The following is a 20,118-nucleotide window of genomic DNA, read 5'->3' on the forward strand; positions in this document are numbered from 1 at the left end:
ATTAGGTTTAGATCAACATCTCACACCCTACACCAAGATAAATTCAGAATGGGTGAATGACTTGAATATAAAGAGGGAAACTATAAATAAGTTAAGTGAACACAAAATAGTATACCTGTCAGATCTCTGGGAAAGGAAAGATTTTAAAAACAAGCAAGAGTTAGAGAAAATTACAAAATGTAAATTAAATGGTTTTGATTATATTAAGCTAAAATGCTTTTGTACAAACAAAAACAATGTAGTCAAAATCATAAGGGAAACAACAAATTGGGAAAAAATCTTTATAACAAAAAACTCTGACAGGGACCTAATTACTCAAATATACAAGGAGTTGAATCAATTGTATAAAAAATCAAGGGGGCAGCTGGGTAGCTCAGTGGATTGAGAGCCAGGCCTGGAGACGGGAGGTCCTCGGTTCAAATCCCGCCTCAGACACTTCCCAGCTGTGTGACCCTGGGCAAGTCACTTGCCCCCCATTGCCCACCCTTACCAATCTTCCACCTATAAGTCAATACACAGAAGTTAAAGGGTTTAAAATAAAAAAAAATTAAAAATTAAAAAATGAATCAAGCATAAAAAAAAAAAATCAAGCCATTCCCCAATTGATAAATGGGCAAGAGACATGAGTAGGCAATTTTCAGGCAAAGAAATCAAAAGTATCAATAAGCACATGAGAAAGTGTTCTAAATCTCTAATAATTAGAGAAATGCAAATCAAAACAACTCTGAGGTATCACCTCACACCTAGCAGATTGGCTAAAATGAAAGAAGGGGAGAGTAATGAATGCTGGAGGGGATGTGGCAAAATTGGGACATTGATGCACTGCTGGTAGAGTTGTGAACTGATCCAACCATTCTGGCTGGCAATTTGGAACTATGCTCAAAGGGCTATAAAAGAATGCCTGCCCTTTGATCCAGCCATACCACTGTTGGGTTTGTACCCCAAAGAGATCATAGATAAACAGACTTGTATGAAAATATTTATAGCTGCGCTTTTTGTGGTGGCAAAAAACTGGAAAAGGAGGGTATGTCCTTCAATTGGGGAATGGCTGAACAAACTGTGGTACATGCGGGTGATGGAATACTATTGTGCTAAAAGGAATAATAAACTAGAGGAGTTCCAGGTGAACTGGAAAGACCTCCAGGAACTGATGAAGAGCAATAGGAGCAGAGCCAGAAGAACATTGTATACAGAGACTGATATACTATGGTAAAATTCGAATACAATGGACTTCTGTACCAGCAGAAAGCAATGACACAGGACAGCTCTGAGGGATTTATGGTAAAGAATGCTACCCACATTCAGAGGAAGAACTACAGGAGAGGAAACATATAAGAAAAACAAATGCTTAAACGCATGGGCTGAGGAGGACATGATTGGGGATGTGGACTCAAAACTACCACACCAATGCAAATATCAACAATTTGGAAATAGGTCTTGAACAAGGACACATGTTAAAACCAGTGGAAATGTGCGTCGGCTATGGGTGGGGGGACAGCCGAGGGTGAAGGAGAAAGTAGGAGCTTGAATCATGTAACCATGTTAAAAATGAATATTAATAAATGATTTTAAAAAAACATAATCACCTTTGTAAAAATAATATGAAGAGAAGGGCATAAGGGATGGGACTATATATCAGGTCAGCCCTGATCAATTCATTTCCATCCAACCTAGGTGATGAAACTATATTAAATAAGAAACAAGTAACAGAGACAAAAACAACAGAAACTTGAAAAAAACAAAGATGCACTCCTTCACAAGATGTTTAGAAGCCTTCAGATCAAAACTGATGCCATTTGGAAGCGTCCAAGAAATATACTCCTTTGACTTCAATAGATCAAAATGGAGTTGAGTTCAGATCCCCACATTTGGAGTAAAAGTGAGTTTAACACTGAGTCCAATTTGGTAATAAAATTCTGGATGAGATGGAAGGAACCCAAATAAAAGGTTTTTTTTTTTATTTATTAGGAGCAGGGCAGCCCTGGGATGGGTTCAATCTGAGATAAGGGGTGTACTTTGTGTTGTGATTCCGCCAGAGTCCTGAATTTCTCCTAAATGAATCAAAATCTGGAGAAAAAGTTGTAAAAATCGCATTCTGAGCCAGACAAACACATCTGAAGTCTCCAACGTCTCCAAGGTGAGGATTCTCTGGCATGTTAGATCAATATAGGTAAGGGAAGTTGGCAAAAAATAAATAAATAAATGGATCTTAACCCTTAGTTAAAACTGTTAATTACCATAAAACTATATTAATAACCACTAGACCAGCACCTTTCAATTACCTTAAATTCACTCCCTGTGTCCCATAGGACTTCTGAAAATTAATGAGTTAATATCTATTTTTTTAAATGCTTTGAGGTTCTTAGTGGAAAGGCACACTATACCAACATCTTTTTTAAAAGAATAGCTTTAACGAACTATAGTAGAAGAATCAAACAACTGTTTTCTTTCATTTTCCACTTTATTTTAAAGCAATGATTTAGTATATTCTTTGGGAAGAAGGAATCGCTGTTATGGTCTACTTTTAAAAATCAAGTGACTAGGCTTTCCCAAGAACACATGAACACTAAATTCTGTTTAAAGGGTACTAAGTTTTTATATTAAAAAATCAAGCATGTGATGTGATAATTTTCAGACCCAATTTTTGAATGCTCTTCCCTTTTTTCCTAACTCATAATTTATGCAAGAGATTCTGTTTTAGATTTATTTAATGGATGTAAATATTTCAGTATCTGTAGAAGGTTACATTTTTAGCATTACACTTTAGTTATGTCCCATGTAAGCATAGTGGGGGTGTCTCCTGCTTTGCTCCTTCTTTAGTCTGCATATTACAAAAAAAATATTAGGACAATACTTCAGTCCCAGCTAAATGAAAGATTCTCATGGTTTGAAATTCTTTTAATATCCTTGCCAAGATCTATCCTTTTTCAAAGGGAAACTAAGACAAATAGAAAGAGGAACTCTGGTCCACTTGTAGATGAAATTAGGGTGACGACTCCCCAAGAGTAAGAGTTAGTACTCCCTTTCCCTATGCTTTGACCAGAGTAGGGTAAATAATCAGACTAAAAGAATGGAAAAGTCTCCGATTATTTCAGTTAATAGATTTATCTCCTCAATTCACCTATCCAGGGTTAGTTCATCAAAACTGTTAATTGAGCTTTATCCTTCTGTTTTATCTTGATTGTGGAATTCATCTTTGTTCTTAAACCTTGAAAATTTTAAGTTGTATTTATGTCCTTTTGGATTCTTTTTCCTTTCTCTAAGCAAAGATACTTGGAATTTAATTTTATTGTTTATTTAATTCATTTGTGTCATGCAAAAAGCACACAGTACAGAATCTTTCTTCCATAGTGTTCTACGATCCAAACCCCAAAATTTCAAGTTTTGATTCAGTTTCTAGTTTCAACACCAATAGTGGTTAAGCAGAGAGAGCTTGCCAGGACCAGAATTTTCTTAAGTCATTTGCTTCCTGGCAACTCAAAACTAAGCACAATATTTATATGCATACAGAGCATACCAATAAAATTCTATTCAGATTAGGCAGTCAAACTGAATTTGAATGGCCATGGCTAGGAAATGTAAAAACTAAGTGGAAAAAAAAAAAGTAGAAAAGAAGCCACCAATAATATAGAGCCCTTAAAATATCAGCAAAGAAGAAAAAAAAATTATAGCCAATTCTTAGAAAAGATTATTCCCCAGATAAGAAACACAATTGTCCCTAGTCTAGCTAAACTAAACTAAAACTAGCCAATGTAGTCATTTCCTTTGCAAGTATGGAATGGTTATAAGGTATTGTACTTGAGCACCATGTGATACCCTAACTGCTAAACCTTTAAGTCTCAATAGATAAAACCTCCACACTTAAGATGGAGAAAAAAACTAAAATGTAATACTTCTAACAAAAATCAGATGTGGATTTGGCAATGTGCCAGAATAGCACTGCTAAGGAAAATGTGAGGTCTGGTTGGCTGTAATTGAAAAAAGAAAGACAAACAGAAATCTTAAACCTTATTTAAAATTACCCAAAATATCCCCACCTTCAAAATTTACTTTCCAAGGCACTTCCCCAAACTCCTTTTCAGAAGTGGGAGACCATCAGAATGGAGTACATATAATGCCCAGTCTTTTTTGATATCATAATTAAATCTGGCAGAATTAGCCTGGGTTTTTTTTTCCGTTTCATATTCTTTGTTGCAAGGAATAGGTATCTGGGAGGAGGAGAGAGAGCACGTACAAAGGGAATGTGACATCAAGGCAAAAGATATTAATAAAAATGTAGTATTTTAAAATAAGTTTACTTTATTCTCTTTTTTAAAAATAACATTCTTTCATCAATAGAAATTAAGCTCACCTCTGGAGACCTAGAGTCTATCATTAAAATAACACTAACTCCTCTAAAGTTTAAAAATCAGGAAAAAGGAAGACAAAACAAAATTTAAAAAAACTAACCCTCAGACAAGAAAACCAAGCTGTACCTTGTCTTTTTAAAAGCCTCCTACTTGAATTACTTTACAATAACAACATGTGGAAAGTGTTATATCTTGGATTGTCTCCACCCACTCATCACACTGATAGTTGCTAGGAGGGGGATGGGAGAGGGAGAGCATGTAAATGATGACAACTCACCACAAGCTACATGATTAACAAAACCAGAACATGTGTGCTACAAGAAAAATAAATCAAAGGGCATTTACTATTTGATAGATGGCTTATTTATCCCAATATAAAAGGAAAAAATTTTGTCCTAGTCAATATAAAAAATAAAATTTAAAAAATCTCCCAAGGGTGAAAAAGTCCAGATGTCAAGTTCAGTACTCATCAGACCCAGATGCCTTTATAGAACATACTTAACCAAGATAGAAGTACTTAAAAGTGCAGAAATGAATGAAGAACATTAAGTTATCTGATATAAAAAAAGAGAATAAGTGGAATACTTATGGACCAATAAGTAACTCAGAGTAAACCAGTTTTAGCTATTTTATCTATAAAACTGATTGATTACAACATACATTATATCACTTTCAGGGAAATGGCTGTTTTAAATGGGAACATTTACTATTTCAGAAAAAAAGGCTCAATGTCAAAATAGGCCCCTGACATCCCACCTCACTGCCTCTACCAAAGCAAAATCATCTTGCTAAAAGGAAGTCATGTTGTTACCTTTTAAGCATGGACTATGTGTGGGCTCTACTGAAATAACAACAAAAACTAGCATTTATAGAGAGCTTTAAGGCTTGTAAAGCACTTTATAAATTCAGAACGTCCCAAAATTCCTAAGTTTTAGTACAGTTATAAGCTATTAAACTTTTTAAGTTAAATATTTATATTACCAAAAGAATATTAACTAATATTTAGTTTGATGTTATACTGAATTATTTAGTATAATATTAAAGTTTTAATAACTTAAATTGCACTAAATTTTTTAGGACAACCTATAGTATCTCATTTTATCCTCACAATAGTCCTGGGAGGTGTTATTATTAATCCCATTTACAGAAGAGGAAACTGAGGCAGAAAGCCCAGAATCACACCATTTGTAAGGGTCTGAAGCAAGATTTGAACTCCAGGCCTAGCTTTTTATTCACTGTGCCAACAACTGCCTTTAAAAAAAAAAAGTAAAAACATAAAATGTTGACTCACTTTAAATATCTAAACAAGAGATATGAATACCCATGGCAAAAATTTTGGTTTATTTACTAGATAACTATTATGGAGATAATTTTGTTCTAAATTATAATATTACTACGGCTTCTTCTTTTTGGCATGAGTTTCCAAATGTTGTCCAGGTCTGTGAACTCAAGCCCATACTATTAAAATGTACTTTATAAGGAACAGCTAGGTGGCACAGTGGATGGAATACTAGGCCTGGAGTAGAGAGGGCCTGGGTTGAAATCTGGTTTCAGACACTTCCTAGCTGTGTGACCCTGGGCAAGTCACGTAACCCTATTGCATTCTGTCTTAGAGTTGTTACAATGACAGAAAGTAAGGATTTTTCACAAACATTACTTAAACTCCAACTAACTGAAAAAAGGAATTGTTTCCCAAACTTTACAACTGTTAAGCTCATAGATGAGAATAATCCATCAAATTCTATGCAGTCTTTAGAACAAGGTTCTCACAGTAAATAGTCCAGAGCACTATGGTTCATCCTCTTTGGTGGTCCCCAAAACTTTAAGTTTCCTTGCTTTCCCACCTACTTCCTTTTCTTTGGCCCAAGTAATACTTATCTAATTCTACTATTCCTAACTAAAAAAATACCTGAATACATAAATGCTCTTAGAAATGTATTTCACTTGAGATAAAACTGATAAAGGAATTTAAAAGTCTTTAAAGTCTGACTCTCATAAGTGCTTTGTTTTGTTTTTGAAGAGTAATTGTCAGGAAAGAAATACTATAAAAACACTACCAGCAAGTCTTTAGATTCATTCTCACTCTCTCAATCATCTCCAAACCCAGCAAACTATTTTTTTCCTAACTAACTTCCAAGTCTAAGATTCCTTTGGAATCTGTGAAATCTAGCTGTTACATTTTTGGCATCTTAAATCTTCACCAGAAAAAAGACTGAACAAACTTATTTTGACACCTCCAAACTGATACTTATGAAATACAGAACTAACCAGGAGACAAAAATGAATTTGTATCAATATACTTCACAGATTGTATTAATCTCTTTTTTAAAAATTTTAATAGGACCTCTCCAGTAAAAAAAATTCAATATATAATTTACAAAACATAATTAATATTTAAATAATAAATATATTAACATATAAGTACAATTATAATATAAGTATAATAAAATAAATAATATTCTTCAGGGTGGAGAATAAAATTAATAAAAATTGGAAAAATAACATATTCTAGCAATGAAATTATAATAAGTAAATACATACTAGGGAATGACATTAATGAAAATTGAAAAAAAGCTCCCTTTTACTAATGAAATTATAATAAAAAATGAATATTTACTGGAAAATGAATAACGCTATTTAAACAAGAGCTGCCAATTTCCCAAGACAGTGAAGGTGATGATTTTCTATTAATTTCATTTATCAAAAGTCCTCGTTAAAGTCACTCAAAGGGCCACCATGCTAGTTTAAACCCCTATGAACTCTCCCCTAAACTTTTGCCATTGTCTCTTACTACCTACTCCCCAAAACTACTGCCATGGTCTGTCTGCATGCATTCATTCCTCTCAATATACTCTCCACATAACTACAAAGTTGATGTCCCTAAAGTACACTCCCTTGCTCAAGAACCATTCAGGCCAACTACAGTAAATGGTTGTAATGTAATGCTTTTGTGCTGTGAGAAATGACTAACAGGAAGATTTAAGAAAAACCTGGGAAAACTTGCATAAATTCATGGAGAGTGAAGTGAGCAGAACCAGGAGAAAGAACATTGTACACAATAACATCAATATTATTGGTGGCTCAGTTGATCAAGAACCAGGCCTATAGACGGGAGATTCTAGATTCAAATGTGATCTCAGACACTTCCAAGCTATGTGACCCTGGGTAAGTCACTTAACCTCAATTACCTAGCCCTTATTGCTCTTCTGCCTTAGTATTGATTCTAAGACAGAAAGTAAGAGTTTTTAAAAATTGTAGATATATTGTACAATGATCAGTTGTGAATGACTTAATGGCTATCAGCAATGCAAGGATCCTAGACAACCCCAAGTGACTCCTGATGAAAAATGTTATCTCCTGCCACAGAAGCAACTGAGGGAGTCTGAAAGCAGATTGCATCAAATCCATTTTTCACTTTATAACTTTTGTGAGTATTTTCTTATATGTATGATATAAATCTTCTTTCACATTATAACAAATATGGAAATATGCATTTCATGATAACACATATATACCCAACATCATATTGCTTGCCACCTCGGGGAGGTGAAAGGAGAACAAGGGAGAGAAAGAATCTGATCACAAAATGTCAGGAAACCAATGTTAAAAATTGTTTCTGTGTGTAATTGGGAAAAAAATATATAATAAAGTATTTGTGGGGGAGGGGAGTTAAAAGGAACCTATTATACCTCGGGTAAAACACAAAGCCTCTATTTGGCATTTAAAACCTTCATAAGGGGCAGTTAGGTGGCTCAGTGGATTGAGAGCCAGGCCCAGAGATGGGAGGTCCTGGGTTCAAGTCTGACCTCAGACATTTCCTAGCTGTGTGACCCTGGGCAAGTCACTTGACCCCCAATGCCTAGCCCTTACCACTCTTCTTAGAACCAATACACAGTGTTGATTCCAAGACAGAAGGTAAGGGTTTAAAAAAATTAATTCAAAAAATAAATAAAACCTTCACAATCTGGCTTCCAACTATCTTTCCAAGCAGATCACACATTACTCATCCTCATGTACCAACTTTCAGTCAATTGACCTACTTGCTGTTATCTGCACACAGCATCCCACCTTCCATATTCAGAGGCTTCATGGAGGAGTCAAACTATGCTAGGTAATAAAAGAATGTCAGCAGTCCCAGTGAGAGAGTGGATCATGGCTAGTCTCTTTAGGACATAAACATTAAAGAAGGATGATAGCATGAAATAAAGCTAAAAAGATAAGTTAGATAGGCTAGGAAAAGGCATTTATATTTTACTCTACTGGAAAAAGGAAGCTGCTGAAGTTTCTGAGTGATGGTTTGATATATTTATTGACTGACTGACTAATCAGAGCTGTGCATTATGAAGATTCACTTGGCAGGAATCAATCAACAAACATTCATTAAGTATCCACTAGGTGCCAAGAACTTTGCTAGGTAAAAGGGATACAGAGACAAAAGAAAAAGAAGAGAAACAACCTCTATTCCCAAAAAGCATATATCTACAAAGAGGAATGAGTAATAAGTATATCCTCAATTAAATTCCATACAGAATAAATATAAAATTCACAAAAGGTGGTTAAATACAAGCCAGAGGGAAAGGGGCAATAACAGTCAAGAGGAATCACAAAAGACTTCATGTAGAATGTAGGTGTTTTTATTGCATCTTGAAAAAAGAAAGATGACTGTGAGACTGAGATGAAGTCAATGTTTTCTTTAAAGGCATATGGGATGGCCAGTAAAAAGGACATTGATAGAAATGGAATGCCATGTGTGAATAACTGAAAACAAACCAATCTGGCTGGAACAAGAAAGTATAGGAAGGAGAGTGATATATAATGAGGCTATAAAGATAGATTAGGGCCGGATTGCAAAGGGCTTTATTTTATTTTATTTTATTTTATTGTTTAACTCTTCCCTTCTGTCTTTGATTCCAAGGCAGAAGAGCAGTAAGGGCTAGACAATGCAGTTAAGTGACTTGCACAAGGCCATGCAGCTAGGAAATGTCTGAGACTAATATGAACCCAGGACCTCCCATCTCTGGGCCTGTCTCTCAATCCGCTGAGCCATCTAACTGTCCCCTGCAAAGGGCTTTAAAAACTAAACTGAGTAAATGACTTAAGAGAATACTGAGAAGCATAGGGATTGAAAGTCACAATGAGGGGGAAGAGAAGGTCTAGGAGAAGCTGTTTATGGAAAAAGATGGAATAACGAGAGGCCAATCAGAAAACACCACAGTCTGTAAGCAAGAAGTGGAAAACTCATAGAGAATGATACACTCTAGGCTGTGGCTATCCCTGTGTGTCACTGAAGTAGAAAGTCAGTAATGGAACTGAAACTGAGGAACTAGGAGGTTAAGGTATTTAGGGAAAGAGCAACCTGAATGCTGAAGTCTACTAAAATAAGTACAAAAGTTGGAAAAGAAAGAAAGACAGTGATCCAGGTGCTGAACGCCTTGCAAAGGAAAGAAAAATGATATGGCAGCAGATAGAAAAGTGCCATCGTCTGTGCGGGATGAAAACTTTAAAAAATGAATTTCGTAAGAGAACAAATGATGGCAGTCTTTACTGGAGAATCTGGAAATGAACAGTGGGAAGAGGAATTATTTCAACATGAGTGGGATAGGGTTGAGGAATATAAGAATGAAATAAAAGGAGATGGAGAATGAGAATATACAGTCGTTCCTCGCTATCTTGCAGTTCACTTATCTCAGCTTCACTGTATTGCTGTTTTGTTTTATTTTTTTAAATATATCTAATTCTGTATCATGGAGTTACAGTTACAATAGGCACACTATTGGCTGATGGAAAGAAAAGCAACTAACCACAGCACTGTGTTCTGTATCCTGGGAGCTGATTGGCTCAGTAACATGTGGAAAAGGTTTAAAGGAGAATGGAAAGGGTGTATAAAGCCTTAAAATATATATAAGTAATAAAATAAATATAATGCTGCTACTTCGTGGATTTCCACCTATTACAGGGGTCTCTGGAACATAACTCCCACAATAGGTGAGGGATCACTATATTTCCCAATTATGCTTTAATCTAGTTTGTTTATATTATACATTTATATTTTATATATTAAATATATATACACATATTACATATATTTGCCAATTACACTTTAATCTAGCCACATGAAGGCTAATAGGCCTGACACCTCTGGTATAAAGGACTGAACTGAAGATGCACATTTTAAAAGGGAGACAATTTATGCTCTCAAAGAGAGCATTCTAAAAAAGGGTTTCCCAAAAAGAAGGTTTCAGTTAGGGGAAGCTAGGTGGCTCACTGGATAGAATGCCAGGCCTAGAGATGGGAGGACCTGGGTTCAAATCTAATTTCAAACATTTCCCAGCTGTGTGACCCTTGGCAACTCACTTAACCTCATTTGCCTAGCTCTTGCCTTTCTGTCTTAGAGTTGTTACTAAGACAGGAAGTAAGGACTTTAATAAATAAATTTAAATAAATAATCCCCCAAAAAATTAAATAAATAAATAGTGGGTTGAAATGAATGAATGAATAAGTAGATAAGTAATTAAATAAATAAATGGAAGAGAATTTCAGCTGCAGTTCAGCTATAAAGATCCAGTAATCCTTAAGATTCAACAGCCAAGTAGATGGTAATGCATTCTCTTTAATGTCATTTCCATTGACAAAACCATATCCAAGGAGAAGAGAGTGAAAAAGAAGGTACAGACAAGAGGAGAGTTTGTGTAAGGTGACCTCAGTCTTCTCAATAAAATAGTGAGGTGGTCTGTTAGGAGATAGCAGGCATGCAAAAGTACAAACTACATCTCCAAGGGGATTTCCATAGGTCATGTTTTAAAGACATCTACTCACAAATTTTTATGTCAGTAACTCAGAGTAAAAGTTTCCATCCTCGCCCTTTCAGAAACTCAAATGCTCCTGCTTATGTCCTCTTCACCTTCCCTTTGGCATCAGAGGATGAAATGGTCTTCCTCCTTGCCTCAGCTAGCTTTTTTTCTGAGGATGGGAACAACCTGAGCATATTCTTAAGAAGTGAAGAATCCAAGCCAAAGAGGGAATAAAGATGAAAGAGGGGAGGTCAGCTAAGAAAAAATGGTCCCAGAGGAGATGGGAAAGATATGGGATTAAGAGCAGCAGGTAAAAGAAAAGCTGTTCAGGGTATTAAAAAAAAAAAAAGAATAGGAAGATGGTTCTTCCCCTCAAAGTGGTCAAATGATCAATTTTACTAACCCACTTACATCCTAGCTCTATCCACTTAATTAAAGCTTATGGATTGATTACTGACTCCAAAAAAAAGAGAACAAAATCTTTCTCTTACCTCTGTCAGTGACCCACGAGCCACACCACCTTGTAGGGCTTCATCTAAGCTGGTAAGGGTTGTAGCTAAGAAAGCTGAAGATAGACCACCAGATTTCTCCAATTTCATTTCATAAGCCTAAATAACAAAAAATATTTAAGTAATCAACCATGAAAAAAGTTCTTATTTAACTGGTTAATCAAAGCCCATAGCATTTACTCCAGACTTTCATTTTTGCCCTCAAACATGTTATCAATTTTGAATCTTACAATTCTCAAAGCCCTAACCTTTAAATTTATCTCCCTTCTTTTCCTGTCATATAAAAATGAAGCATCTAAGGTTATATTTGAACTCAAGACCTACCATCTCCAGACCTGGTCCTCTATCCACTAAAACACCTGGTTTCCCCAGTAGTTTTGAATTCTTTATCTGAAAACTACCTATTCATGTCTCTTGATCATTTGTCAATTAGGGAATGGCTTGATATATTTTTTTAATTTATTTTTTTTTTATTTTAAACCCTTAACTTCTGTGTATTGACTTATAGGTGGAAGAGTGGTAAAGGTAGGCAATGGGGGTCAAGTGACTTGCCCAGGGTCACACAGCTGGGAAGTGTCTGAGGCCAGATTTGAACCTAGGACCTCCCGTCTCTAGGCCTGGCTCTCAATCCACTGAGCTACCCAGCTGCCCCCATGGCTTGATATTTTTGTACAACTGATTTAGCTTCTTATAAATTTGAGAAATTAGACCTTTGTCAGAGGTTTTTGTTATAAAATTTTTTTCCAATTTATTGCTTCTCTTCTAATTTTGACTGCATTGGTTTTGTTTGTACAGAAACTTTTTAATTTAATATAATGAAAATTATTCATTTTACATTTTGTAGTGTTCTCTATTTCCTGTTTGGTCATAAATTCCTTCTTTTGCCATTGATCTGACAGGAATACTATTCTATGTTCACCTAATTTGTTTATAATTTCCCTCTTTATATTTGTCATTTTCCCATTCTGAATTAATCTTGGTATAGGGTGTAAAATGTTAATCTAAACCTAATTTCTCCCATGCTGTTTTCCAATTCTCTTAGCAGTTTTTATCAAATAGTTGGTTCTTGTCCCAAAAGCTGGGATCTTTGGGTTTATCGAACACTATCTTGCTACTATCATTTACCCCATCTATTCCATTGATCCACCCTTTTAAAACTCTAAACCAGTAAGTAATTTTATTTCTAAAAATATTTAGTCTCTGCATTTATGAAAAATGCTCCATGAAAGAGAGAAGATAAGGCCCAGGAGGACTTAAAGAATGAAGAACACCTCCTAACTGTGTGACCCTGGGCAAGACACTTAATCCCCAACTGCTTAGCCCTTACCTCTCTTCTGCCTTGGAACCAATACACAGTTTGGATCCTTAGACATAAAGTAAGGGTTTTTTGTTTTTTTTAATTTAAATAACAAAACTGTCTATAACATAGAGAGGACCTAACCCTGATGATTACAAATTAAGTCTTCGTTAACTCAGTAGCTGATGAAAAGGATCATCACTTCACACACTAGCTTATAAAAATCATGTTAATTCTACTTCCAATGAACCACCAAAATGTAAAGGAAGCTTACAGTCTGCATTTGAGGAGCACAGGATCTGCTAACCACATAGAGAAGTTCAGAGACACCCTGGTAACTCTGGCCAGTCACCTTCATGAGTTCCAACGGGGAAAGACATAGGAAATCCTAGAGAAGTGTGCAGAGAAACAGTTTTAAATCAACATGAATTACAGAGAAGATGTTTATTTTATGGAAACCCTCTTGCTTTGAGAGTGTGTGAATTCTATATGTTGATAACATAACATTCCAGATTTATCTTTCACCAAAGTATTATATTAATAAATAAATCCTCTTTGATTAACTAAAAGATAAGGCGACAGATTCTTATCTTTTGATTATCTAATTGAGTTACCATGAACTCCCTAAAGCATAGTGCACCAGGCACTTAAAACTATTAGCACCCAGGGTCTAAAGATGTTCAATCCTCTCGAAGAACACCAGAAGCAGAGAGTCCTGCTTGACCACATGTAAAAACATTTTATCCATTGTGGGTTTTATGACATAGTAAAAAATAGCCACATTGTTCCTTAACTAAAACATTTACTCATTCTTATTAAATAAACAAAGTTCTTGTGCCTTCTGGAGTTCAGACACAAATGTTTACATACTGAGGCATTACTAGGTAACAGTTTAATATGCACTCCTTAAAAGCTGGGAGAGTGTAAAGAAGCAGCTAGCATCTATCAATTCAGATAAGGCAAGTATCCGATGAGAGAAAAAATTAACTTTCATTCTACTGGTTTAAGGCCTCCCTATTTGACAAAAACTACTAGGAAAATAGTTTAGGAAAAAATCAAGCTGAAATCAGCATCTCACACTATTTACATGACCTCAGACATGTCCCTATTTCCCACCAAGCTGCATTCATTTTGAACTCCTCTGGCAAGTCCACTAGGCCCTTAGGCTGAGTCTTTCCCTCAAACCCCTATTTTTCAGCTCTCGTCTCTTGGTTGTCTTTCCCCATTACTTTATAAGGTCCTTGAGGGCAGGGGCTTTCTTTATTTATATTCCCTTATCATTACACCTGGCTTAATAAAATTTTATTGACTATTTTTGATTACATAAAAAGGTCACATTGTAAAACAATTTGGAGGAACCAAGATAGATACTTTTTGACCATTACGAATAGGGAAAAGAGTTGTTGATCAGAAAAGGGATAAAGAGAATCACAGGAAATAAAATGGATAGTTACATAAAATTGAAAAGGTTTTGCACAAAAAAAAAATGAAGTTAGTATTAAAAGTAAAGTAGGTGGGGGCAGCTGGGTAGCTCAATGGATTGAGAGTCAGGCCTAGAGATGGGAGGTCCTAGGTTCAAATCCAGCCTCAGACACTTCCCAGCTGTGTGACCCTGGGCAAGTCACTTGACCCCCATTGCCCACCCTTACCACTCCCACCTATGAGACAATACACAGAAGTTAAGGGTTTAAAAATGTAAAAAAAAAAAAAAAAAAAAAAAAAAAAAGTAAAGTAGGTAACTATGAAAAAATTTTGGAGCAAATTTCTCTGATAAAGGTCTGGTACAAATATATAAGAATAAGAGCATTCCCCAAAAGATAAATGGTTCAAGGATATCAATAAGCAATTTACAACTGAAGAAATCTAAACTATCATAAGATCTGGTCATGGATACTTCCTTGTCCTATGACTGAGCAATTCACTTAACCCCATATTGCCAACCCTTACTGCTCTTTTGCCTTAGAACAAAATACTAATTCTAAGAAGATAAGGGTTTAAAATACATTATATGTGTGTATGTGTGTGTATATAAACACTTCAAGTTATCAATAAGAGAAATGCAAATTGAAATAATTCTGAGGTTCCATCTCATACTCACTAGATTAACAAAGATAGGGAAAAAAAAAATGACCAATGTTGGAGAAGCATTGAGTTGACAGATACACGTGTGACTGGAGGAGCTGTAAATTGGTCTAGCCAATTTGAAAAACAATTTCTAATTATGCCCCAAAAAGTCATTAAAAACCCTCTTTGATCCAACAATATGATTACTAGGTATGCATTCCAAAGCCATAAAAGATAAGTGGGAAGATATATATATAGTGCTTTTTATATATTTATAATACTTTTTGTTGCTTCAAAAGACCTTAAAACAAAATAGGTGCCTTTCATTTGGAGAATGATTTGAACAAATTATGGTATCCAGTACAAAGAAACATTATTGTCCTGTGAGAAATAATGAAAGACACTGATTCAGAAAAACATGGGAAGACTGGCATGAACTGATATACAGAGAATTGAGCAGAATCATAACTATTTAACTATAACATTAAATAAAAACAACTTTTATTAAGACTTAATAACTGATCAATGCAATTACTTCTAACAACTCCAAATACCTCCTGAAAAAGCATGAAGGTTCAGAATAAGGCATATATTTTCAGACACAATCAACAAAATACAAAGATTTTTTGCTTGTTCATATTAATTTGTTAGGGAAGATAGGTGGCACAATGGCATAGTGCCAGACCTGTAGTTAGGAAGACTGATCTCCCTGACTTTATATCATATCTCAGATACTTAAAAGCTATGCAATCCTGGGCAAGTCACTTAACCCTGTTTGCCTCAGTTTTCTCATCTGTCAAATGAGCTGGATGCAGAAATGGCAAACCACAGCAGTATGTTTGCCAAAAAAACAAACAAAAAAACAAAAAACAAACAAATGGGGTCACCCAAAGTCAGTCACAACTGAAATAACTGAACAACAAAAATTAATGTATTTACAAAGGAGAGATTTTTTTTCCATTCACTTTCTATTCCTTTTTTTTCAATTACATGTAGAAAAATTTTTTAGCAATTGCTTTCTGACTTTTTGAAATCCAGATTCTCTTCCTCACTCCTATCCTCCTCTTCCCTCCCCAGATAGTAAGCAATCTGTTATTCCTGTGTTGTCACGCAATAGAAATTTTCATGTTCTTTATTTTATGAAAAAAGTCATATCAAACATCTAAGAAAAAGCTCATGATGGAAATGAGGTAAGAAATAGTATGGTTAGATCTGCATTCATACTTTGATAGTTCTTTCTATGGCATTTTTCATCATGAGTAAGGGAGGGATTTCATGGGAGAGAGTGAGAGAATAAAGGCAAAAGAAATAAGACAAAAGAAAAAGAAATGAGGGCATTAGTGAAATATTCTAAAAATATACAGGAGAAAAGAAGTTCAAAAATAGATACAGACAAGTATTGTCTGTATTTCCACTTTAAATTTAATATGTATTTTAAAAAACAAGCTATACATAATAGATTCACAGTTTCATACACAACCTTACTTTTCCGATTTTTTTTGCATATAAAAATGTTCATGTTTGGTAATGATTTTTTAATTTGTAATTTAAAATATTTTAAATATTCATCTTTCTGTGGGGGTTTACATGGGAAATGTGAATATAAATATAAATGGATGTTTAATTAAAAGGTTGAAGATATAGCTTCGCTATATAAAGCAAATTTGTAAAAGTATGGAATACAATGAAAATCTTTCTTAGTAAACAAAATCATATTATTTTTTCAACTCCTTAAAATAAATTTTTCTGACATGCATACAAATCCATTGTCTTACCACACATTTCTGAATCGAACAGATTCATTCAGATGGAACAAAAAATGCTCATCATCCCTAGAATTGCTTTAAAAAAAAATCAGATTTCCAACATCCTGATTTGCATATTTCTTATCTAAACAAGCAATTTTCCATAAATGAGTAAGACTGTACTGGAATTCTGATACATAATAGGATTTAACAAAATCAATTCAATTGCACATTATTAAACTCTACTTAATGCAAGATGAAAAAATAATACAGACTCTGCCTTAAAGAGCTAACATTCTACTAGAAGGGATACAATAGTGAAAAAGACAGTAAATACAGTAAAAGGTAGAATGTGATAGGAACCTAGAATAGAGCCAGAGCTCTAAGAAAATCTGAGAAGGGAAAAACACTTTTAGTCAAGGGAATCAGAAAAGGCTTCATGGCTTAACTGACAAATGAGTTGAAGTAAGAGTAGTTCAAGTAGTAGACCTGAAGAGCAAATGTATTTCAGGTATTTTGGAGAGGAGATGGAGTGGGGACCTGAGAAGGCAGGAGACAGAAAGGCTGAGTTCTGAAACAGCTAGTAGCCCAATCAGATATGGATGTAGAGAACTTTAGGGAGAGTAATGTGCAATAAGAGTAGGTAGGCTGGATAGGCTTTGTTGTAGCTCAGTTATTTCAGTGGTGTCTGACTCTTTATGACCCCATTTAGAGTTTTTTTTTAGGCAGAGACACTGGCATAGTTTGCCATTTCCTTCTCCAATTCATTTGACAGATGAGGAAACTGAGGCAAACAAAGTTAAGTGATTTGTCCAGAATCACATAGCTTTTAAGTGTCTGAAGTGAGGTTTGAATTCAGGGAGATGAATCTTCCTGCCTCCAGGTCTGGCACTTATTATACCAGCCCCTGCACTACCTATCTACCTATCCAATGACAGGCTTAGGAGTTTAAATTTTATCCTGAATAGAGGCAATAAGGAACCTCTGGAAGTTTTTAAACAGAAGAATTGACATAGCCAGACTTGCACATTCAAAAGTTTTTTTCTCAGCTACATAAAGGAGAGACTAAAGGCTGGGAGATCAGTTGAGTCTATAATACAATCCAGAAAAACAGTCATGATGACCTGAATTAGAGTGGTATAGCAGAGTAAATGGTGAGAAAGAAATGAACAGAAGAGATAATGAGGAATTAGAATTAGCATAGGTTTACAAATGATTAGATGTTAGAGAGAGGAAAGAGTTGTGAATGATTCTATTCCTTTTCCTGCCTACATAACTAAACTGTTAATGGTGACTTTGGGAGAAATGGAGAATTGGAAAGGTAGAGTAGCTAATAGGAGATATGAAGAAATATGTCTTGGACATGAATTTAAGGCATTTTTCTTTTTACAATGTTTTCCTAAAAGAATATAATACAGAAAGAATTATGTACAAATCAAAATTTTTTCAGCTTGTCAATTATTTTAAACATACCAAAGAAGTCTTATTTAAAAGTTTATAAAATATTTATTTAATAAGCATGGGGGCATCTAAGTGGCTCAGTGGATAAAGAGCCAAGCCTAGAGATAAGAGGTTCTAGATTCAAATCTAGCTGTGTGATCCTGGGCAAGTCACTAAACCTAAATGACTAGCCCTTACTACCCTTCTGCTTTGGACTAATATTTAGTATCAATTCCTTTTTTTTTTTAACCTTTACCTTCCAACTTGGAAAAAGAGTGTTAAGGGTAGGCAATGGGGCTTAAGTGACTTTCCCAGGGTCACACAGCTAGGAAGTGTCTGAGGCCAGATTTGAACCCAGGACCTCCCATCTCTAGGCCTAGCTCTCAATCCACTGAGCCACTTAGATGCCCCCATGCTTATTAAATAAATATTTAATAAAATTTTAAATAAGACTTCTTTGGTATGTTTAAAATAGTTGACAACCCAGCTGCCCAGCTGCCCCCATTTGGTATCAATTCTAAGACAGAAGGTAAGGGTTGTGTTTTTTTTTAAGTATGCTAATGTTGAATTATTTTTGAAACTCAATCATCACTTAATATATCTTTTTTTAAAAACCCAAAATTTTACCTGTTACATATTTACTTGATGAATATTTAATACATATTTACAATTTTTCATTTAAAAAAATAAACAAAATTTTACCTGACAAGTAACAATATGATGTCTACTTAGCCGATCACAAAGATCCTGGGATAAGCCTATTCGAGTTAATTTCTTGCTGGCCATAGCACCAAATCCAGCAAAAGAAAAAAGAATGACCTTAACAAAACAAAAACAAAGAAATCATGCAATTTATAATAGATAAAATATTAAATATTAAATAAAAAATATATAAAATATAAATAAAAAGATACACCACAAGATTTATTCAAGAAAAACACTGCAATTTATTCTAATCTTTCCATATACAGTAAAAACAAAGCTGAATTTAAAATAACTGAATTGAAGACCTTGATCCTTCTAAACACAACAGGATAGGGACAGGGGGAAAACTAGGTAACCTCTCAAGATGGTTTCCATCATCATGATTCTATGATTTGATTTTGCAAGTATATGTAATTGGTCTTGAGGATGGCTTCCCAAACAAATCATTTTTTTAAACTCATTTTCTGTCTAAGTAACAACTCTAAGACAGAAGAGGAAGGACTAGACAATATGGGTTAAGTGACTTGCCCAGGATCATACAGCTGGGCAGTGTCTGAGACCACATTTGAACAGGTCCTCCTAACTCCAGGCCAAAGCTCTGTCTATTGTACCACCTAGCTGCCCCTAAAATTATTAAAATTAAAAATTAAACAAGTCATTATTGAGGAACGGTGAATCATTCTAATTAAGCACAAATAACTCATCCATACAATATGATAAAAACATTCAGAATTATCAAATCTTGTACAAACCAGATGTTTTATAAGATTTAGCAATGGAAATGGCAGTAATCAGGAAGATGCCATTTGAGACCAATTCACATTACAATAGACAACTAAACTCCTTTTTCTATATGTGTGTGTGTATGTAGGTACACATACCAGAATCCTCCAGGAAAGACAATAATGCTCACAGCCCAGTTTGACAACAAAAGACAAACCAAAGAAGCAAATAGTGACTGTTAGTTAGTACCTGGCTAATGAGATTGTGATGTCAAAATATCAAAAGTAATTATTTTTGGGGTAGCTGGGTGGCCCAGTGGATTGAGAGCCAGACCTAGAGATGGGAGGTCCTGGGTTCAAATATGACCTCAGATACTTCCTAGCTGTGTGACCATGGGCAAGTCACTTAACCTACATTGCCTATCCCTTACCACTCTTCTGCCTTGGAAACAATACACAGTATTGATTCTAAGCCTGAAGGTAAGGGATTTTTTTT

At 34.9% G+C, this 20,118-nt stretch overlaps 1 protein-coding gene across 1 annotated transcript in view; it reads right to left on the reverse strand.

Moving 5' to 3' along the window:
- RAD51B (RAD51 paralog B) overlaps positions 1-18,981 on the reverse strand; it is a 107,108-nt gene extending 88,127 nt beyond the window's left edge. Inside the window, 3 exon segments of the mRNA XM_044659956.1 lie at positions 11,632-11,748; positions 13,221-13,334; positions 18,898-18,981. Coding sequence (XP_044515891.1) covers positions 11,632-11,748; positions 13,221-13,334; positions 18,898-18,981 — 315 coding nt within the window.
- Positions 18,982-20,118: the final 1,137 nt, after the last annotated feature.

The sequence above is a fragment of the Gracilinanus agilis genome, chromosome 2 (genome assembly GCF_016433145.1).
Source record: "Gracilinanus agilis isolate LMUSP501 chromosome 2, AgileGrace, whole genome shotgun sequence".
NCBI classification, from domain to species: Eukaryota; Metazoa; Chordata; class Mammalia; order Didelphimorphia; family Didelphidae; genus Gracilinanus; species Gracilinanus agilis.